Source organism: Epinephelus fuscoguttatus, linkage group LG18 (assembly GCF_011397635.1).
Source record: "Epinephelus fuscoguttatus linkage group LG18, E.fuscoguttatus.final_Chr_v1".
NCBI classification, from domain to species: Eukaryota; Metazoa; Chordata; class Actinopteri; order Perciformes; family Serranidae; genus Epinephelus; species Epinephelus fuscoguttatus.
The window spans coordinates 15,907,543-15,928,746 of record NC_064769.1 but is presented as its reverse complement, the minus strand read 5'-3'; the positions used below and the strand labels follow the sequence as shown (position 1 = coordinate 15,928,746).

The following is a 21,204-nucleotide window of genomic DNA, read 5'->3' as shown; positions in this document are numbered from 1 at the left end:
AAAGTATGTGCACATTCTAACCTGTCTGAATTTGGCAGGCACAAAATATTCTCCCGCAAATTTCCTCTTTCCTCAAGAACAGAGGAGAATATAGTGTAGAAGGTCAGATGCCTTTTCCAACTCAATCAGGGATCTCTTTCCTGGCTCATCTCCGCCTTTTGCTGATTAGAGATGAAAGGGTCTGACTGGAGCATTGTGGGAGTTCTGCGTCACTGCAGTCTTGCAGACCATAGCAGACATAGTGTCTCACCTGGATTTACTCCTCAGCACACCTACCTTCACAAGGGAGTGGGCTCTCATAGGATGACAGTGTTTACCACAGAATTATAATCTATAGCCATTTTGCCACTGGACAAAAAAACTCACTAACACCTGCTAATGTCAGGCTTTTGTATTTAATGGGAGAGGTTACAATCAGCATGCACTCCAGAGACATATGACTCTGCAGTGGTCACGGGTATTTATTGGCTGCAGCTCCAGTCGGATCCAGTCCACACAATGCAATGGCAGGTCATCCCAAAATACTGTCCGTCTACGTCCAAGCAGTGCATGACCATCGTTCCAAATGTAGTTTGGAAACTTTGGGGGTTTTTGTGTGTGTCTTTTTGTGATCATTCTGTGCCCCCCTGTCTGAATTCAGAGGTTTTTGTGAGTGTGTAAACTCTAAAAGAATGGAGCTGATCAGATCTTATTGATGGATTAGACAAGTAGCTGCTGCAGAGGCGAATGAAAGCTAGTTTTCATGGGAATGCAGCCGGTTTAATCTAAAGTAGGTTGAAAAATCAATGGCCAAAATTTAAGTGAGAGCACTGTTGTTATGAGAAATAAAGCATTCTATTTCTATATGAATCCATGAACTGTTAAGTTTCACTTTCACCCAAAGTAGGTTCTTTGCTCTGTGGGTGTGGTGCTCTGAATAACGAAATAGTGAATGTATTCCAGCTGTGCTCCAAATTAATATTCAAGCTCCAAAAAATAAAAAAAATCAATATGTGATGGAAAATGCTGATAGAGGAAAGCCGCCACAAATAATTTAAGGTGTTAGAAACCCTGGGATTCATCAGAGCTACTCTGTCCTCAGCCTAAGCATTAGATAAGCATATCTAAAATGAGATGAATATAAGCAATATGTGCGGAAGCATCCACAACTGTGTGCATGCCTCAATCCCCCCCAAACAGCTGGTGCTGAAGCATATAAGCAAGCAAGACTGATATCATAACAGAAACAACTAATTTAGTAAATGCTGCATGACATACCGCTCCACTGATTTTTATGATGTATTTGGTCTGTTTACCCAGCCAGCCCTAATCCCTCAGAGAGGAGATGCAGAGTGAAACAAGTGCAGACAGAGCAATCGAGAGGAAAGGGTTAAAAGGAAATTGCAAAGTTTGGAAGGTCAACAGGATGTGCCTTATTTAGAGGCAGCGCTAATCAAAGACTCTGGTCGAGGCCATGTCATCGCCGGCGGTGGAGGAGAATGGACAGAGATAGAGATAAAATGGGACAGAAAGTGGTGAATGCAATGAAAACCAGCAAAGAAAAAAGAGAGGGAGCTAGAACATAATCAGCCCTCTCTCCTGCTTTTGTTGTCCCCACAATGAAATCAGGTTGGTATTATGGACTCTTAGTCATTTGTTGAATTCACTCATCTGTTCATAACATCTCTGACCCGCAATATCACTGATGGAGAAAGAGCCACTGATAAGATATTATTTTAATTTGATCATCGTTATGTCATTTTTTGAATCAGATGCTTCATATTATTGAAAATTTTGGATATAATACATCTCTTGTGTGTGTCCCATTAAAGTCTTATTTTCAGTGTTGGTGATAAATAGTGCCAATGCCCTTTAGAGGTATGTTATGGTCAAATCACAGACACATTTGGTACTAATCAGCGGGATTGAGAGGGGGTGTATTGTTCCTGGAAAAACCTCTTCCCTGATTCTTAGTCTGCTCAGCTTTGGACTGCAGCTTTTCCAGCAAATCAAGATGGAGAGCCATCCATGCTCCCTTGCCATCTCTTTTTTCTTTCCCTCACCCCAGAGGTCAAGGCTGGTTTCCTGTTATTCTGGCCCTCTGTGTTAATGTCTGTTGCTCACTATCCACATCCATAAAGTTATTTCTCTCTTGTTCTGCTGTGACAAAGTCAACGGCCCATGACTGTCGCCCGAGAGGTCTTGGTATAAATCACACTGACTGCGTAAGGCTGTGCACGCGTGTGTGAGTGTGTGTGCGCACATGCGTGTGTCACCGGTCTCCTTTTTACGAGTCACCATAGGATATGAAGAACATTCATTTTGCCCTCTTGACCCCGGAAATGCCAGTGGCCTCACTAAGCGGTTTGCTGGTAAATGAGGTATAGAAGAACCATTCCATTCCCTGTCCTCTTCATCTACTTATATCAGTCCCCTCCATTTCCCATTCCATGAGAAGACATGTTTATGGATGTTGATGATTTCCATTTAGATGTTTGGTATGAGGGGGAGATGTGAGCAAAAAACATGAGGGAACATTAGGAGGGACAGAAAATGGGCTCAATTCATGAAAAGGACTTATAATCAGATTTGATCTTGAGTTTGCTTTAATTCTTACTGCAAATTCCATTTAACAGGTATCAATGAATGTGTATGCCTCAGTAGACTTCGGCTAATTACCAAATTAACAACACTATACGGCCAGATTACCAGACTTAATAGGCACTTTTATTTAACTGGAAACATATTAAAAATATCATAGCAAACTTAAAGATCGAAAGCTTATGAAATTAAGACCAGCGAGTGTGCAGCCAAAATCAATGATGGCCAATTTGCTGTTAGTGCAGCAGCTTTTGGAGAAAACGCATTTTGGTGGACCGTGCCAATATCTGGGAGCAATGAATAACTTACAATATGATGCACTTTAAACTGGCCTCAGAGTCTTCCTGGAGCTACAACTGACAAAGAGAACAAAAATTCCCATCTGGTGTCTTCCCATGTCCATGATCTATCTGCTCTTTCTTGCCTAACCTCAAGGGCATGCCAGAAAAAAAGATAGGAGACTAGCTCAACAAATCACAGACATCCGTTTGTTGCATGTGTTCAATTGTGCATGGTAGCTATCATTAAAACAGCACTGATACTGTGACCATTTTAGGGCATCTCGGGATCAGCTTACAATTAACTACAATCTGTTTTAATTAGTCTTTGGCATTGTCTACCAAACTGGCATATGACAATGTCCACAGTGACACATCTCAATGGATGATGACATACTTGGTTGGGGGTGGGGTGGTGGGGCAACCATGTAAAATACATTAGCCATCTGAACTGGGCCCGTCCTGCAAACTGCCAACTTTATGCATTACAGTAGCACAACTTTCAGGATTAAGGACTGAGACAAAGGCAAAGACAATTAGGACTGATCTCGCAGTGCTCTCCAAGGTGTGTGTGTGTGTTTGAGTGAAAGAGATAGAGAGAGGAGTAGAGGAGGAGTAAATTGGACTATTGCATGCAATGTTTCTGCAGACCTTAGTATTAATAACTTACTTGGAGCACTGCTTGGTCACATTTTGACCTGCACACCAAAACCTGTGCTTTTGATTTAACATTACCAGTGAAGTAAAAACAAAATGTGAGTGGATATTGATCAATGATGGTGGTAACTCTTCACGATGGAAGCAACAAACATGGTGGCTAAAAATGGTAAAGTAGGATTTATACTTCTTAGTGGAATCGACACCGTAGCTATGGCGAAGGGTCTACGTCGATGTAGAACCTATGCTGTACTATATGCCATAGGCTGACATGCACCTTCCCGGGAAATGTAACTACATGTCGTGGTGACGCAGGCCTCCTGTCTATTTTTGTAAGCTGAAACCATTTCTCTCAGTGGAAAGGAAGCATGGGTGCAGATCCCGAGGGGGACGGGGGGGACATGTCTCCCCCAAATTCTGAAAAGCACAAATTGTCCCCCCCAATTCTAAATAGCTTAAATGATTGAAATTGAACAAATGTATACAGTAGTCCTATATACTGGGAGAAAGGGAAGATGATGAGGAGAAATGGGAATCCGTGAGAGGCGAGAGATGAGAACGTGAGTGGACATAACATGCCTGAGACCCTGAAACTAGAAGTAGCATTAACTAACAGCGAAGCAGTGAAAAGGAAGGTGATGGCTGGTTCCATGTACTACTGGATGTTTAAGAGAAATAAATAGTAAAGGTAAGCATATGATTCTTTTTGTAGTGCTTTTTGAATGACTTGGTGATGGTGATGAGCCTCTATGAAATCGTGAAATATGCTGGCAATCTCAAGCACTCTGTGGGCATGATTTGCACGCGTGCAATTAAAAAAAAAATCACAATTGATTGTGTGTCCCCCAAACTTGTCATCAGATCTGCACCCATGAAAGGAAGCTTTTATTTACTTTAATTTCACAGATAATAAACAGTAAACTGTGAAGACAATAAAGCGTCCATAAAATAGCAATTTAAGTCTTGTATGTGATTTATCCTGGCTTCATATGAGAAAAGGAAATATCTGCTTGTTGCTAGGCTAATACAATACAAAGTAAAATGCCATAGGCTTGTGCTAATAACGTTAGCATGTTGTATTTGTTTGGAAAACATGTTTAGTATAAGACAGTTGTTTTGACAGTGAACCTTGTGAGCTGTAATGGAGCCAAATTTTGTACTGTTACCTTTGCTAAATGTTGCTGTTGTTCCTGGCTTCATATGAGTAGGGGAAAAGTCCGCTAGCCGTTAGGCTAATTTATACAACATAAAATGCCATAGGCTTGTGCTAAAAACATTAGCATGTTGTATTTGTGGGGAAAATGTGTCCAGCAAAAGACAAGTGCTTTGACTGTGAATGCTGCGAGGTACAGAGAAGCCAATTTGTGTACTTGTGATTAAAATTGTTGCTATTTAGCCATGTTTAATGTGTGTTTTCAATTAACTAAACCCTACAAAAAACCCGCTGCTGACTACACAAGTACAAATGCTCACAACGGCGTAGGCCACATGCGTAGGCTACGGTGTACAGTCTGCATAGAGCTGGCACACAAGTTTAAATCCCACTTACCATTTCGACCATCTGGCAGCCAACTATTTAGCTTACTTTTTGAGCAAACAATGAATGCCACCAGCACCACCACAAACCTGCACCCCGGTATAAGTGTAGAAGGGTAGGGACTTTTAAATCACAATGTCAGGCTCAGTGGTTGATGACTGACAGCCATCGGCAATGGATCATCAGCCCAACCCTCACTTCAATCAGCCTATAGGCCTATTTTGTTAAGTTTATCTCAGTTCAGGTTAACTTTGTCTTATAGTTGTGGAACAAAGTAGAGCTCAGACTGATGAAGAGTCCACTCTAGAGCTAAGCCCCACAAGCTGAGCTTGAGATATATGTCACATTTTATCATTGTTGTATTAATTATAGTTATTCCCATAGTTGGCTGTAGAGAGTCAACTAAAAGATTTATAGAGCTGGCCTGACAACAACTTCCCAGTAAAGGACTGTCCGTGTGTTCATCAAAGTGTTATCTCCACTGTCTCAAGATTTAAATTAAACACTCTGTAAAAAAAGGTAATTAATTCAGGATGCCAACCTGAACCTCCTAAATTAAGTTTCACTGTCCACGTAATTATGCAGAGCTCACGATGGCTGTACTGAAGTTGGTGGCTGCGCATGGGCGTTACTCGAGACTTTGAGGTGATTTATCATTATTAGTGATCAAAGTAGCCCCACACAGTGCTTACATGCTGAATTTCTTCTTTAGCTGTTGCTTTTCTCAAAAGTGCTTGAAGACAAAAGCAACAAGTCTTAGCAACTGTCATGACATGCTAATGAGAGCACATGTACCAGCTTCACTATGCAAAACCTTCCTTCAGGACTTTGAGTGGTGAAACACGGCTCACTGACTTGTCTAATCATTACAAGATTTGCTATAAATGTTAAGTGGCTCTCATGTATGTAAAAAAGAACACGTGCATGTCAAACTTGGGTGGACCAAATGGCATTATAATGTTAGCAATGTTCTAGGAAATAAGTTTTCACAATGTGGGCGCTCACTGAGGCATTAGCAAGGCCAAAAAGACATTGTAGGGTATGTGAGCAGTGCTTTCACAACTCCAGCCCACAAGCATCACATTACGCTAACAGCCCATAATCCAACTTCAGGGTAGCATTTGCTTTATTGTTACATTATGTGATAAGGAAAAATGAATCTGTTTCAACCCATCCAGCCAAACTGGAATGGGTTTTCTCTGTCTGTTAGTCAAGAGACAGAAAAGAACTGCAAGTAGAAAACCTTGAGTGGCTGAGACTGAAGTGATGACAGAACGCCTTGAGCCAGGAGATGAAACTGTTGTTGTCGGACTACTCATTAACATGAGCCACTAATTCACCATACAAGCAACTTGCATATGACAAAATAAGACAAAAATAATTGAGCAGTCACATCATGTGTCCTAGAAATGGCACATTGTGGCTCCTGACTGTCTACAACTGCACAGAAAGCAGAAGCACATTCATGTAGAGGCACAGTTCATTTTTCTCACCTCCTGTATATCTGGCTGACTATCTGATTATCAGTTCCTGTTTTGGACAGCATCTAATTGGTCAGCAGAAATAAAAATGACCTGAACTAAATTTAAACCTGCTAACATGAAGTCACGTCTTAGAAAAGGCCATTTCTTCAAAAGCTTGTTCTCATGTAACTATTATGATGCGAAGAATTAAGCTAGAGCGCACGAAGCGATAAATCCATACACTGCGTGAATAGGAAATACAGGAACATGACTACATAAAAGGGTTGGATGAACCTGTAGGCAGGCATCAGAAAATTACAATTCTTGTTGGGTGTGATCCATATAAAATGGAAAAAAAGTTATTTTTTTCCTACAACTTGACTGTTCTGCCCGATGTGGACACAATCATCGTTACAAAATGACCTCTTCCTCCAGACCTTCTCATGTCACTAACATGAGCCGACGAAAGCATACAAGTCTCACGGATTATAACTACTTTGAGCATGGTTGGGTCCATGACTTAAACAACTAGATACTGAACCCCAAACTGCTCCCAATGGCTGTTCCATCAGTGTATGAGAGAGTGTGAATGGTTAATGAATAGCAGGTGGTACCTTGTATGGTAGCCTCGGCCACCGCTTTGTAAACGCCTGTGTGAATGAGTGAATGTGACATGTAGTGTAAAAGCGCTTTGAATGGTTGGAAGACTAGAAATGCACAAACAAGTGCAGTCCATTTACCATTTAATGCCTTGCCTTTGGCTGGGTGAGTAAATGCGTGTCAGTATAAACTGCTAGCTAACTTTAGCTACTGTTTTCTACCTACTAGGTCAACTGTTCCCAAAGGTTTGATGAAAAGCTGTTAAAATTCTGGCTTGTGGCTAAAAACATGACCAAGGTATCACTGCACATTGTAACTGCATCCAACTTGAGGCATGTTTAACACGCTTTTATGTTAATGTTTGACATTTGCTGACTTCACTTCTCCAGACTTTAGACTGTACCTCCTACTATTTTGGGACTTAAAGTGGTCCTTGTTCTTTCTCAATATAATCAACTGAAACGGCTGTGAACAGTGTATATCACAGGCATGTGTGCAGTGTTGGTACTCTTTAGCGCTATTCGGACGGGATTAGTTTAACATGGAGACTTGGGGTAAAGTAATTACTACCAGGGAGTTTAGTCCCGTCCAAATGCGCCATGTCTGTAATCATTACAGATAATGTCAGTAAAAATTACGGCAATTACCCCAGAAAATACCTCGGATAATATTAATCCTGCGCGAATGCAATCCTCTGTAAAAATGTATTTAAATATTTCGTCACGTCCTGTTGACAACCATTTTTACGCGTTTACAACTTGATGGGAGGATGATGGGAGGCACCTGAAGAAGCATTCTGTGTTGTCGGCAATCGTGAGAGTGGACATTCTTCTAATGATCACATAGCCCTACGTGGGAGACCAATCAAAACTGTCAAGAAGAAAGCAATTTTCAGAGCGACAAGACTTCTGGTTGTGTTAGGTAGGCCTAATATAAATCCATATTGCTAATCGTTGTGTACACACAATCCTGAACATGGGCAATATTTCATATTGGGCTAATCATTAATTATTATTATCCTTCAGCTGATGCTTACAGGAAGCTGGTGACGCCAGGGCGCAAACCGACTTACCACTCCCATCTCTGGTAGAGTTACAGAGATTTCTTGTCCCGTGCGAATCGGACATTTATATTACAGACATCCTGTGGTAAACCGACATTAGTCCACATCCCTATGTAAAACTAATATCGTCCGAATAGTACTTTTGCCTCCGGTTGCCTCCCCTCTTTCTGAACAGCACACAAATGTAAGACATCATATGCAGAGATGCTGTTAATGCTTCTTGAAAATCTAAATACTAAGAAATTTGATTTGAAAGATTCAGACAGATTTTGAACTGCTGATTGAACTGTGATTACGTTTTCCATATTTACAAGGTTTTCTGAACACAGCGTGTGAAAATGGTGAATTTGGTGGACATGGTGGACGAGGTTTGTGGTTAGTGCTGCTGCCAGTGCTCTTTCTGTCAGCTCGCTATTTCTGCCAGCAAATTAAAGACCTGTCTGTATCACTGTTGCATCAACTTTGAGCATCAGCGCTGTGCAGGCATTGCAGAGTACTGACAGGCGGCGGCGAGGCCTTGAATTTTAAATTTCTATCACACCTTAACTAAATGTTGATTTAGATTCAAGGGATTGAGTACCTGCGGCCCAATAACAAGCTGCCTTTTCACTCACCTCAGGCGAGCGAGCCGGCAGACTTGATTTCATGCCCTGTCTTTCATGCCTCCCCTCATTGTAAGTCACTGTGGAAAAGAGCATCAGCTACTTGCCTGGAGTTTAGATGCACAAGGAAAACTTGCAGTACTTGGAGCTACAGTGCATGGTTGCATTTGAAGAAAAGAAAGAAAGAAGGAGGGGGCGACAGGAGGGGAAACTCTGACAGCAGACAACGTCAAGACCAACTGTCTCCCTTGGTCCCCTGGGGCAGAGTAAACTGTTTGTGTCCAGGGTCGGGCGACGGAGTCATGATGGGGAAGGGGGAGGGAGGGGTCAGCGGTCCTATCAGAGTTAGCCGGAGAGAGAAAGGGGAGCTTCAAGGCTGGCTCAAGTCTCTCTCTCGACTCCACATACACACACACATATACACACACACCTATTGTCCCAGCGTTTCCGCAACTGCAGATTGAGGCCTGACCATCCACAGGAAGGTAAACAAGCCCTTATCAGTGCTCTGCAGGGGCCTGCACTGTCCCCTGGCCTCTCACCCCTGCATACTACACATTACACACACCATACAGCACACAAGCTTCCTGACCATCTCACCTCCCTCTCCTAAGTCCCGAAATTCTGTTCCAAAAAATTTGCTGATTAGTCTTGTCAGTTTAATGGCTTAAGACTTTTCGTGTGTGCCAAGTCCTGCGTCCAATGTTTGCTGGAGAGGAACTGAGGATGTGATAGCGGGTCTGGAGACAGCCTGTCTTCACACTAGCTCTGTTTACACCTCTGGGAGCCATTCGTCCGTCGTCTCATCGTTGTCGGAAGCCAGCGGAACAACAAGTCCAACGGTGGCTCATGGAGGGTCTATGGCTCACTTCCTCCGTTGTTCACTCACTCACTCTGTGCCCTGTCTGCTGCTAGTAATTAGGCATTCTATATTCTTTGCACATGAATGTGATCGTACATGTGTGTTTTTACGAACGAGCAGCAACTTCAGACATGGAGAATATATGCCATCAATTTTCTGTTAATGCTCATATACACTCTCAGGTGATCTATTATATCCCAGACACCGTTAGTTGCTGGATATAGTACATCTTTTCCATTCACATTTAAGGTTAGTTTTTTCCCCTGAATACACCGAAAGAGCACTGGCAAAACACAATTAATCATCTGAGTGTTAATTGGTGGATAGACAGACTAATTTAGCAAGTTTCATGCTAACTGCGTGCAACCAAAGCAGATTGAAGCTTTAGAGATTCATTGCACAGTGGTTGCTCCCAATCATTCAAGATTGATGTAGCTTTGCACAACATATGCTTCGTGGAGAACCAACAGAGATTAGCTCGTTTTTCTTGACTGATTTTTGCCAGTAAATATTAATGCTTTCCGATACGAGGGTGGCATAGCAATGAGGGCCCTGTGATTTATTAGACATATTTCAAGTGAGTGAAGTCAAAAGTACAATCCGCGAGCCAAGTGCACACGAAAGAGAAAGAATGACAAACCTCTAAAGTGCAATGCGGAGGATCAGAGAGTCTGCCGCTCAATTGATTGACGGCTCTTTTAATATACTCAAACAAGACAACAACCATGATTCCTGATGCTGTTGACACCAGTATAAGCAGCCTTTTTTCTGTTTGATCAGTTAAGAAATACAGATTGTACACTTTCAGGGGGGATATCTTTAAATATATATGCCCACAAAAAAACCAACTGAGCCTCTACGAACATGAAGGGTTTTGAATTATCTCACAGAGAGATCGGAGATGGCTTCAAGTTTATGATTTCATTTTCACTATTTAACTAATGGAGGTGTCTGGACTGGGGAGAAGTGTTTGACAAGTACAACTTTATTCCCTCCAGCGTCAGTGAAAAAATTAAGTATCCCGCGTTTGAGTGTTGGATTTGTTGTAGTTACAGTGTGTGAGCAGATTAAAATAACCTGTCAGATGTCTCAAGGCTTTTTTTCTTTGAGTCACATAGTCTGCTTTCTAACATATCACAAAATGTACCAGCAAATGGAAAAACAGTGTCCAAACCCAGTGAGGATTCTTTCACCACATCAAACATGCGCACACACTGCACACACACACACACACACACACACACACACACACACACACACACACACACACACAGTCAGACATCAGAGAGAGATTTCAGCTCTCTAAATACAGATTGACCGGTGTGGCACCTGAATCAACAGGAAAACTACCCACCCAGTGCTTGAATCAAGAGGTTCTGCCATTATACAACACTCAAACTGCACAACACTGACCACTTTAGAAATCAGAGTATGTCTCTGCAGGAAAGTAGTATGTTCTCTGAAGGAAAAATGCCAAGTACTGACAACAACATTGCATTAGCATGCTGTAAAAAGCTATTTAAGGGGTTTGTTGGGATTTCCTTTAGGCCAAGAGAGAAGTTCAAAGGCTCTTCGTTGGTGCAAAAACATGGCATGAAGCATTTGTGCTGACATTTTAGCTGAGAACATTTTGTCCGTAGCTATTCTGCCAGGGACAGATTAAGGAGCCGATTCTGCCCGGCATAATAATACCCTCATTAATTAAAGTCAGTGGTGAATGAAGTTTCAGTGCAATGAAGACATAGGACATAAAATACGTTCTTGTTTTGCCAGAGGATCGGAAGCCTTCCCTGCTTTGAGCACCTTTGACTTCGAGTCATAGGTGAGCTCAGCTGACCACCGAGAGTTTTCCCCTGCAGATTCTGCCCAGGTACATTTCCTGTGTTTGTGCAGACCCCAGGGTCGACCATGGGTAGACAGACCCCGAGATAAGAGTACATAATGCCATGCCTTATCTGCGCAGACAGCGGCTATGTTGATACAAGCATAAGTGGTCGCCATGCTGACGAGGCGTTTATCTCGCCCACTACTAATGAGCCATTCAGTGCTCATGCGACTGCATAATGAAAAGTATTGGGCCGCAGGGCGCGAGACCTTGTAGTCACACAGTGATGATGTTCGGGAGAAATTCAGACAAGATACAGCAAAAAGCCATAATGATCTATAATGATGAGCATTATAGATTCCTAACCTCCTCATACATACTAAACTCTTTCTGTACTTACATTACTCAGAATCAGACTATTAAAGCAATGCAGGAGCGCCATTTAGAATACCAGAGAGCCAGTTATGTAAAGACCAGACACTATATATATATATATATATACACAGTATGAGAGGGTTATCTTTTTCAGCCTTTTTCAGCCTTTTCCCCGCCAAATTATTTTTTTTCTGTTTTCCGCATGAAGACACTGTTTAATACAATTTACAGAGACCAGCGTCCTCTCATGGCAAGGACAGCCTAAAATATGTTTGTGGTAATAGAAAGCGAAAATAAAAATGGGGAGATAACAGAAAGGAGCTGCTGAGTGTGCTGCAGATTAGCCTTCAATAAAACGTAATAATACTGAAACTTGAGATTGTAGGATTAATCATTTTTATCTGAGTTAACCTGATTTTTATTACTCAAAACAAATGCTGATAATTCCCGGATTTATTTCCAAAATTTATATCAGAAAGAGACTGACAAACACTGGAACAAATAGCCCCTTAGCATCATGTATCATGCAGAATATATTGTAACTCAAAACTGAAAACAGACATGCCATTCAGTTGTATTTTTTTCCTTTAGGAGATATGATTGTTTATATGCCACACTGCATGCAAGAAGCACATTGATAAACAGTCAGGTGTTAGCTGGTGAAAATCATGTGGGAACGAGCAGGGGAGAGGAACATGGCGTTAGCGAGGCTCTCTCACACTGCATTCTGTTTTCAAACAGAGGAAAAGCAAGGCAGTCAGAAATGGATTGTTATTTGGGAGGGGCATAACATTGAAGGAGATTGAAATCGGTCTGAGGCAGCGACAAGTGGTCGCGTCTCCCTGCCACCCAGTCTGACTGCAGGCAGAGCTGGCTCACTACAGTAAAACAGGGGAAGTGGACTGTTTTGACTCTCAACGCCATTTTTAACATGACTTTTTTTTCCCTTTTTTTTTTTTTTTTTTGCCTGTGGCTTTTTCTACTACAGCACGCCTTCTGAGAAACCTTTGTCATCTCTTAACGTTTCTTGTTTTCATGTTCTTTTTTAAATCCCCGACACCCCATTGCTGTTTTATGCCTTTAGGTATTTTCCTTTATCGTTTGTCTAATTACTCATTTTTCTCACTTATCATTTAACTGAGTCTCCATATCTCTCAGCCTTTATCTCTGTCTTGTCCTTTTTCCTATCTGTGTTTTTTTAATCCCCTATTTACTTCTCTTTCCCCACATCTTCCCTCTGAACTACTTATCTGCTTTTTGACAGTCACATAAATTTGACCCCCCACTCCCTTACTGTCTCCATGAATCAGTCTTTATGAATTCTGTTATCTCGGTTTGTCGGTCTGTCTGTCTGTGTCTGTCTGTCTTGCTCTCTTTTCCTTCTTTGTGATCCATTTCTCAGACAGCGGTCCCTCCTCCCCTCCAGCGGCTCGCTAATCACTTTTGTGCTTTTCCTTCAGCCCGTGGAGGGAGACTCTGGGGTAGGCAGGGAGGCAGCAGGGGGCCTGGCAGTCGACATCATGATGCCTGGCTCCCACTGGGAAAGTTGTTGCGAAAAGGGGCATATTCAACACTACTTCCCTGCCAGGAAACGCTGCGAACGCAGTGGATAAAAATCGCTAAATACAAAGACTTGAGTCAGACGCATAGATAATTGCGTGCGTGCCCGACTGCTACAGCCAGCTTAAGTGGCAGCCATTTTTGTGCTTGCAATAATAAAGTGGTATGAAAATACAACATTTCAAATCTTCTCCTGAGGGGGTCCTATACAACCAACTCCCATGTAATAAGCAGTTAGGCAGATAAAAGCTGAGAACTTCCATTTCTTTATGTCTTTTAAAGGCCAATCATCCTCACAATGCAAGCTAGGAAAAACACCTGTATGCTGAAATTATAGCATTTAAAAACCATAAAAGGGACATAAACCCACTTTACACACGAGGATCAGTTTACTCACCATGAGGAGTACTAATAATAGGCCTGTGGAAACAACTGTATATGAAAATGTCATCTGTGTCTCTAGAAATAACCCTGATGACATCATCTGGGTTGGATTTGGAGTAGTGCAGGGCAATATGAATCAGTATATTTCTTGCAACACTTTGATATTAAGGGTAGGAATCACGAGGGGATCCACGATACGATACAATGTGATCACGATACTTAAGTCACGGTACAATATTATTGCAATTTTAAATATGTTGCCATATGCTGAGTATTATGATTAAATATATTGCGATTTATTGGGATTTACTACCTTTTTCAACTGTAAATTATGTTCCCAAAGGAAAATGTTCACAGCATGTATCTAGTGGACTGACAAAGCAATTGATCATATTATTCTAGTAGGCTACCTCAAGTTTAATTTGTATATGTAATATTAGGAATTTATATAATTTTAATAAAATCGATACTAAGATACGATATTGCTGCACAAAAATATCTACTACTTTTCTGTATCAATTTATTCCATTCCATTATATCAATTTATTAAACGATAGCTAGTCTCATATCACGACATTGATCTAATATGGATATATGGCCTCACCCTGATTTAGAGACAGCAAATTTATGACAGAAAGCCTGTGTTACAAAATGATGGTGTGGGGCTTGTAAAACGTGGGCAGAGGTCTGATAAAAGACACTGTTGGGTTGCATGATGGGAGTTTTTTGGAGTTTGAGCCATAAAACAAACTAAAAGTCTGACTTTGACTATTCCTTTCCATCTGTTCCCAGCTTTATGGATGAGGAAAACTAAATGATTGCAGCTACTCTTTAAGAGATATGAAAAAATGTATTTAAGACTAAATTATGTAGCTTATATTGGCCTGTCTGTGGAAGATGTTATCACAGCCATGAGGAAAGGTGCAAAATTAAATACATTAAATGCCTTTCATGATTTATACAAAAGGAAGAACTCAGCTGGCCAACTAGAGAGGGCGAATTAATTCCGTTATTGCGAAGGCATCAGCGCCTGTATGATCTTGGCACAAACAAATACCCCTGCTAAATACTAAGGGGATTTAAACAACTGTGCTCCAAGATAAACCCGTAGGCTGGACCATGTAAGGCCTTCAAAACAAACAGCGAAATTTTAAACACAATTAACCTCACAGGGAGGCGGCGTAGTGAAACTAAGACCGGTGTGATGTTGTCTGTTTTATTGGAGCCTGACAGAAGCCTGTCCAGAGATTATGGATGAGCCGTAGACGAGAAAAGAAAGGCCTGACTGATCCGAGCACATAGAGAATTTTAATAATCAAGGTGTAAGGTGAAAGAGAGGATGATCTTTTCAGGGACTGACAGAGAAAGGCAGTGGGTGACTTTATATAAAAAACAAAAAAAAAAAAATCCAGAGCTGATGAAAACAAGGATCTCGTGTCAAATTCCAGGGTAAAATTAAGAGCTGTGTCTGGGTTCTTTTGCCTGTGGTTTTAAATAGGCAGACAGAAAATGAGTGTTAGAACTTTAGAGGTGGCCTTAAATTGCATAACCACAGTTTTTTACTCTGATATTGCTGTAGAAGGCTGTGAGCCATCCAGCAATTTCCATCAAGTGCAATCTTTATATTTTGCATAATTGGTCGGATTATCTGGAAGATAGTTCATCTAAGACTGCCAGAGCATGAGTATTTCTATCGGTTGGTATTAGAACAACAACACTGTCTCAGCATTCTGTGGGCATTGTTGTATTCTTTTTGTGCCTTTGCTTTGGATTTTCTGGTGTGGCTGTTTGTTACTGCAACTTTCTTTTCTTTCCTTACTTCGACCTTTTGTAGGGTTTCGGCGGATATCCACTTCTTGTGTTCGTATTTCTTGTAGCCAACGACTTCCTGTCATGTTGGTGTTATAGTGTCTTTAATAGGTTGCCACTGCTTGTCAATGCTGTTCTCTCATTCTAGTAGATCTCGCAGAACTTCAAATCTGTTGGAGAGTCTCACACTGTAGTCTTCTTATATTTGTTCTTCCCTTAGTAGACTTAGATTGGATTTATTCCTGTTTCCTGTGTGTTCCATGCTGTTCTTCTTTAGTTTGAGTTTCAGCCTGGCCGTTAGCAGGTGGTGGTCTGATGTGATATCTCACTTTAATTTAAAGATCTATACTTAAAACAGGGTGGTCCGTCCTATTTGACATTTCTGCTGTGCTTATTCTTTATACTGTGTTGCTTTGCTAGCGTCTTTTATAGACAAAATGTACCAGCTAGGAAGTTGCAGTGTATGGCTGTGGACTGCAGCAAAATGTAGCCTATTTTAGTGACCTAAAGCGGCCCACCGGGGGAAAAAAAAGGTAAAGCAGTGAAAATATTCCAAATATCATGAACATTTAAACTGAAATTGCATTTTTTAGTAGCCCTTTTTTAGGTGGCTAAAAACTGCCCAATTCAGGCAGCGTTTTCTCAGCTCTATTTCATTTTAAGTGTGTGACACAAGGGTTTTCTACCTGAAAGTTACTGTAGACAAACATTGTGACTCTATCTTCCGCCATGTAAGCATTACATCACTGACAAACTATTGATAAGTAATGTGATAGTGTTGAAACTGCACAACACCAGTTCACCCATTAAATTTCCAGTCATTGTACTGCTTCTGTCCAAAAATCAATAAATGCATGACAACAGAAAACAGGCCAGGGGGGTGCTCTGAGGAAGAATTAAGTTTTCAGTTTTCAGAGGATAAATAAGTATGAGTCTCTAACTCAGATTTAGACATTGCTGGCTTTTCTGGGTCATTTGGCAAGGTTATGTTTCTATCATATATATTATTTATCGAGGATATCTGTACATATACTGTATATATGGCCAAGAAGTGATATCAAGGAGCTGACTGAGGGTTAAACCTATAAAAAGTTTAAATAAAGCCAAAGCAAAACTGAACTCAGTAAGACACGATATACCATCGCCTGAAACTGGCCGAGAGTGTCATGGGATTTGTTGCGGGCTGCAGGCTATTTGTGATTTACTTTTACTTTTTCTGTGTTTACTTCTTCTTTTGAGGAACTTTCACATCGTGTCTGCTCCCGCAGTGACTTGCAGCTGGCGAGGATGCTATTAAACAAACAGACCTCGAATCCCAGTGAATATATAGGTGCCGTTTTATTTTGCAGCACGTTACTCAGTGTGGGAATGTGCAAATTTGATTTCGTATGGAGTGCACTTTTGGCCTCAGTGTGTCACAACTGATGTTTGTGCTTCAGTTGTTCGACAACAACACAGTACTAAGCCCAGGAGACAATGTCAGAGAAAATGGCAAATTAATATGACAATACAGGACTTTATAATGACGAATAAACAATGCCTGAGATAGAGGGACTCATACACGTCACACCAATGTTTTGATTAACGCCTCAACATTCAGTACACAGGGTCAGAGTTCCCCGCCATGTGAGAACAGTGTCACAGCTCCCTCTGGGACGTCTCCTAAAGCTGCTGTAGCCGGAAAAAAAATAAGAGGAAGAGCGAAAGAAAATCCTTGCAACCTCTTTCAAGAAAGAAAGAAAATGATAGTGAATCCAGGACTGTGTGTCACAGAGGCAATTAAAGCTGAGCTAAACAGCTCCTCGCAGACTCCACCGGCAGACAGTGTGACTGATCCCCTGCGGTGGAAGCTACATGAGGTCAACTCTCTGCAGGTCTGCCAGTTGGCCAAAAAATACCTCTGTATCGCCGCCACCAGCACCCCTGCTGAGACGGTGTTTAGCACTTGTGGCAATATTGTGATTTGTCATACAGTAGGTCAGCGCCGGCGGCAGATTCAGCAAACAGGCTTGTTTTTCTGGCACGTAATCTTAAAAGTGATGTATGCTTGCCAGGGCCAATTTGCCTTATTTAAAAAGCAAGTTGGAAATGCCAGTTTATTTTTTGCTGGTGTATGTTTATAGGCATAGACAGAGTGTGAAAAAAGGTTACTTGGCTGAAGTTTTTGTTTCACCTTCAAGTGCATCATCGAAAAATGGATGCAGACAACCTTAATTTGCTGACAGTTCATGTTTAAAAACTACATTACATAACAGCAGGGTGCGTTATGTTTTATTTTCTGGCATTTAGAGTCCGCAAACTGTGTTTTATATGCTCAGTTATTAAAAAGCTGCTTATAAGCAAGAGTTTATATTGTTCTTTTATTAGTACTTATAAAAAAGTCCACATTTTGTACTCTCTCGTGGTGCCGTTTGTCTAAACCTATAAGGTCACTCAATTTGGAACATATGTGCCCAAAAAGGGAATAATAATCCAAAATAATAAATGAATTAGCATTCTGTTATTAATTGAAAGCCATGTGGCCATGCTGCCACCCCAAATGCCAGATTGCTGCAGGGAAGCCAGACCAAACACCCCGAAGCAGCAGTGCTGAGCGCTGGTAAGAGTGTGAGGCTGGATTATGGCCTGCGGGCACAGGGAGGGCTTCAGATCCCTTTGCCACCTTGTAGGGATTACATGTTTGAATTTGATATGGGCAGCCACAGGCAACCAGAGGAGGGGAGTGTTCGACAGGGCCAACGGAGGAGGATCACAACAAAAATCTATGAGCGCCCCGCGTGTTCTCTCGTTTCTTGTGCCTGCGCCTGTCTTGAAATAAAATATTCTTTATTGCTAAAACCTGAAATCCTTCACAAACAATTGCCCTCCCAAGAGTGCTCTAGCGGTTCGATAGTCTGAATACCATTTGGAGCTACATAGGTTTTGTGTCATCACATTTATCTCCCTACTTTATCAAAATATGCTATATTATGTGAGTTGATGTAAGGATAGCCCATCATTCAAGCCCAGAGACCTCACAGCAGCTATGTTGCACATAACCTCCCTCCACAGACCGGTTGTAAAATCCTGATTTAGCGTGCAAGAATAAAAAACACCAGAGCAATCAGAATCAAGTTATGTGAAAAAAACAGAGCAGGACAAGATTAATATCTGCCTTTGAACTTTAGAATAATGCCCATGAGCCTCCAAATCCACTAAATCCAGTGGCCTATGCTCTGCTGTCTAAGGTTATACACTTATCAATAAATGCATTTTTTTAGCCTGACACCCAGTATCATAAGATCTAAATTCTGAAAACACCAAATATAAGCTGGTGCACTCACCAGAGGCTGCAACGGCCGTGCACAGAAGAAGGGCAAACCGTGCCACGTGACCCTCCATCTCTGTAAAGTTGAAGTTTGAGGTGCTGGTGGAGTCTGGATCTCTGGGGTGTGAAGATACTCGGGCAGAGGTTGAAGTGTCCTTGTCTCGTGGCAGAGCAGCAGTGACTGTGGCAGCGGAGGCGTATATGAGTCCAGTCTTTAAAAGGTTGTAAGGTCAAGGGAAAAAAAAAATAGGAGCTGGGAATCAATGAGGAAATGTGACGGTTGAGAAGGATGTGACTATCTGATGCATGTGACTCCTCTCATACTCATACAACAATAAAACGAGCAAATCTATTTCCTGTTGTCCATGGAAAGGTTAGAACACATGCTGTAAACTCTCAGATGGTAAGTAACAATACATGTGATCACAAGCAGCCTACTGATGATTGAACATTAACATTAAATGTGCCCTAAGATATTGGATTAAATGCTGGTTCCATGCAACAACACAAAGGGTGTGGGGTCATTTAGATATTCAACAGTGTCAGTGAGAGCAAAGTTGCTTACATGTCTTAAATTCCTTCACTAGGATTACAGGATTTTCCCCCCCCTGAGACAATCCCACAATATTTCTGCCCGCCTTCCTGGTGCACAATGAGGGTCTGGACCCAAGGGTTATCTGCTGGTCACTAACTTCTGGCCCACAGTTTTCAGGAAGCACTACGGCATCGCTTTCTTTAAATAATATCACAATGCCGAGATCAGATAAGAAGGAGACTGCTCTTGTTATATGATTCATATAGAGGGAAAGGAAGAGCCTGTGTAAACTGTTTACGCGTTTCCAAAGGGGAAACAGTCACGTTATTTCCCTGCTCTTCTTACTGCAGGAGAAAAATGTGTTTCACTGTCAAAATATACTTTACAAATGAATAAAATAGGAATTAAACTGGTGAAACAAGCATTTGAGTGCACTAAGAAACACGTATAAATTAATAATGATATAATTAATTAGGCAAAATAGTACATGAAACTCATTAAATACGTATTTCCCTTTGTTTTAAGAGGCTGTTAAGCAGTTTCTGCTGTTATATGATCTTTGCATCGGTTAATCATTTCATAACACACATAAGCCGGACCGGTCGAGGGTTAAGGAAAGAGTTAGTGCTCTCTGTCAGGGAAATAAAATAGACCACACATCCCAGTGGAAATACCAAAGTGAGAACAAAGTTGTAAATCACGAAACTTACTTTTTAGGTAGGGTGGCTGACTCGAATAAAGTAGGCTTTATAATCCAGGGGCGAGGATGTGGCCGCATTCAGCGATGTAACGATGTCAGGACTTTCCAAACTTTGTGTGCAGCCTGGGCGGCGCACAGTTACTTTTGTACCCCTCCCACCGGCCCTTTGCTTTTTTTCCTTTTCCCTGTAAGCGCTGCCCCTGTCCAAGCATTGTCTTATCTGGTCAGCACAGGCCATTCAAACATGTGGAAATCTCAGCTCAGTTAGTGTAGCAATTTTTATACTATTTTATACTATTTACCGCCGCCTGTCAAAAAAAAAAACCTTTATAGTGCATTTTAAGTTCATTTAAAGGGACAGTTCACTTCCAAACAAAAAACACATATTTCCCCCCTTACCTGTAGTGCTATTTATCAATCTAGATTGTTTTGCTGTGAGCTGCAGAATATTGGAGATATCAGCTGGAGAAATGTCTGCTATTCTTCAAATAAATGGAACTAGATGGCACTCAGCTTGTGGTGCTCAAAGTGCCAAAAAAAAATACATTTGAAAAACTCAACAGCAGTGTCTCTTTCCAGAAATCATGTCCCGGTTACCAGTGTTGGAGGTAAAGGCCTTTTTTTTTGTCCAACATTGTAGCACGTGTAAAAATAGATAAGACCTCACATTGTGTCAATCATGATTGCCCACTGACTCAAAAACTTTTGGAAGTCATTAAAATTTTCTCTGCATTTTTCGCGTCCGTCAGAAGCCTTTAGAGAGCTGTTTGACCAAGAATCAGAAAAAAAAATGTGGCGAAGGGACACATCCGCGACAAGACAGAGGAACACTGCACCTCAGCTAAATAAAAAAAGGAATGGTAACAGTAGACGTTCTCTAGCCAATAGATTGCTATTGGATTTATAGATACTGGTAAGAGTCAACAACCAAATAGGGGGAGCACTTTTGTTTGTTTTGTTTTGTGTTTCTCCTAATTATCTGTTGGGGCTGTGAATAATAAATAATATAAACTTAGTAGACATGGATTGAATTGTATGGACTAGGGTGGGCAGGGGTTTGGATGGTA

At 41.4% G+C, this 21,204-nt stretch overlaps 1 protein-coding gene across 1 annotated transcript in view; it reads right to left on the bottom strand.

Moving 5' to 3' along the window:
- The window catches only part of eng (endoglin), a 58,969-nt gene extending 38,715 nt beyond the window's left edge, over positions 1–20,254 (bottom strand). The window contains exons 1-2 of the mRNA XM_049604574.1: positions 20,148–20,254; positions 18,919–19,114 (exon numbers count right to left, since the gene is read on the bottom strand). Coding sequence (XP_049460531.1) covers positions 18,919–18,976 — 58 coding nt within the window. The 5' untranslated portion in view covers positions 18,977–19,114; positions 20,148–20,254. The remainder of the gene's footprint in view (positions 1–18,918; positions 19,115–20,147) is intronic.
- Positions 20,255–21,204: the final 950 nt, after the last annotated feature.